At 42.1% G+C, this 2421-nt stretch overlaps 1 protein-coding gene across 1 annotated transcript in view; it reads left to right on the forward strand.

Moving 5' to 3' along the window:
* The window catches only part of Wdr11 (WD repeat domain 11), a 50107-nt gene that overhangs the window by 12061 nt on the left and 35625 nt on the right, over positions 1 to 2421 (forward strand). The window contains exons 6-8 of the mRNA XM_005351357.3: positions 591 to 756; positions 1307 to 1421; positions 2150 to 2345. Coding sequence (XP_005351414.1) covers positions 591 to 756; positions 1307 to 1421; positions 2150 to 2345 — 477 coding nt within the window. The remainder of the gene's footprint in view (positions 1 to 590; positions 757 to 1306; positions 1422 to 2149; positions 2346 to 2421) is intronic.

The following is a 2421-nucleotide window of genomic DNA, read 5'->3' on the forward strand; positions in this document are numbered from 1 at the left end:
TCTTTCTTTTTTTCTTTCTTCCTTCCTTCCTTCCTTCCTTCCTTCCTTCCTTCCTTCCTTCCTTCCTTCCTTCCTTCCTTCCTTTCTTTCTTTCTTTCTTTAAACAAGTTTCATGTTCTATCTGCACAGAAGAAAATGGAAGAGAATAAACTGCCCTAGTTTGTTTAGGATAGCATTAAAGTATGAGGACAGAGGAGAGGAGGTGCCTGCCCCGTTCACATAGACGGCAGCAGTACTCCCAATTTGGTGGTTCTTGTCACCCTGGATGTTTTATGTTTTAAACCCAAGTCTGTATTTCAGCAATCTAGTGCTTCTAATTGCAAAGGAAAAATAAATCTGTCTTGTGAGTGTCAGTACTGCCACCATCTCATTACAATCAGAATTCTGTACTGTTTACTTTATATGTCACAGAGATTTAAAAACACGTGTGTCTGCCCAGCCCATTTGAGTTCTGGCAATTAGCAGAGGTCTATGTTTCAGATGCTAATCCGTTTTGGTCATTTCAGGAACTAGTTCATTCTTGACAGTTTTTATGGGATGGGGTCTTGATGCCGACGTTGATGATGGATCCTCTTTCATCCTTTTCTCAGTGCTGAATTTGTAGCTCTCAACGACTGCCTCCAGTTGGCCTATCTGCCTTCCAAAAGGAACCACATGCTGTTGCTCTACCCCCGGGAGATTTTAATCCTTGACCTGGAAGTGAATCAAACAGTGGGCGTGATTGCAATAGAAAGAACTGGAATTCCCTTTCTGCAGGTATCTATCAATTACTATGAATGTTATTTAGCAAGCCCATGACCTTGCCAAAGCTATGTGTCCCCTTCTATCTTCTATTGAGATAGCAGTGATCTTACTCAGTGCCCCTTATTTTCTGCACTTCTAATTGGTTGGACTTAACTAAAAATTGTTCTAATTGGTGCTGAACTATTTACTAAACTAGGTAAGAGCCAAGCATGGTGGTGTATGCTTGTAACCTCATGTCTCAGGAGACTGAGACAGGAGGGTCACCTTTAATTCAAGGCCAGTCTGGGCTCCAAAGTGAGTTCCAGGCCAGCCTAGGAGACCTAGCAAGACTGTCTCAAAAATATATACACACACAAAACTGTAATTCAATTTATATAGATGTCAAGGACAAGTTAATTTTAGGTTTCCAAATGGATTTTTGAAATGTTTATTTCATTAAATCTTAGAGAAATATTTGTGTGTGTCTCCTGTTTTGTCCATATTCTTCAAATATGAGCTGAGTTTCCTGACATATATTTAATGCTCTGTTGGATTTTACAAACCAACCTGTCTCTGTTTAAAGGTTATACCCTGCTCTCAACGCGATGGCCTGTTTTGCCTACATGAAAATGGCTGCATCACCTTGCGTGTCCGGAGGTCTTATAATAGCGTTTTTGCTACTTCAAATGATGAGCCAGGTAAGCGCACATCTCACGGTGATATTAATGATATTTTTCTTCAAAATGGTCTTAGAAAGCATCTCATGGAATAGCGCTGATAACATCTCCTTGTCTTGAGAAAGTGCACAGAACGGTGCAAATGCCCAGCTGATCTCTAGACGTTACAGCAGTGCCTCCTTTGTGCAGCAGAGACAGCACTTTGTCATTCCTTCTGGACATGTGCGCAGGCCAAATAGATGTAACCTCTGTGACTGTGTCCTCTGCTGTGTTCCCTCTAGCCTTGCACTCTTGACCTTTGCTCAAGGATAGCATTCACTGTAAACAGCAAAGGTTAGTTAGTCTCCAAGGCACCCCGTTGTCTGATCTTTTGGGGGGAAAATGTTTTTGTGAAATGATGTGTACACATAGATGGAGGAAATTGTATGGAGTGTGGGCGTTTCCAGACTTTAGAGACTACTGCCAGGTGTGGTCTGCAGTGTGCTCTTTGCTGGTGCTTTTCAAAACACTCTTTAACATTCTTAGACACAAGTGTGGTGATTGTTGCTATCCTAGGATTACACTTGTACTTCTCATGTGAATTATCTATAGTCTGAAGGAATTAGTGATAGTGAACTATGACACTGGTTTGGGCAGTTTGCACTAGTGACAGAATGATGTCCTTTTGGTTGAGGTTGTTTACACCAAAACAGGTGGTGTTTTGTCTGTGCTTCCTCACTGCCATCTGAAAGAGATGATTTTCCCTTAAGATCCAGATCCCGTTCAGGAGCTTACCTATGACTTGAGAAGCCAGTGCGATGCAATCAGGGTGACGAAAACTGTCCGTCCCTTCAGTATGGTGTGCTGTCCTGTTAATGAGAATGCAGCCGCCCTCATAGTGAGTGACGGCAGGGTCATGATATGGGAACTGAAGTCTGCCGTGTGCAGTCGAAATGCACGGAACAGGTGAGTGAACGCATAGGCTTGTGGCTTGGGCTTTGGTTGTTGTCTTCTGTTTCTGTTTTTTATTTTATTTTATTTT

This window comes from Microtus ochrogaster, chromosome 8 (genome assembly GCF_000317375.1).
Source record: "Microtus ochrogaster isolate Prairie Vole_2 chromosome 8, MicOch1.0, whole genome shotgun sequence".
NCBI lineage: Eukaryota > Metazoa > Chordata > Mammalia > Rodentia > Cricetidae > Microtus > Microtus ochrogaster.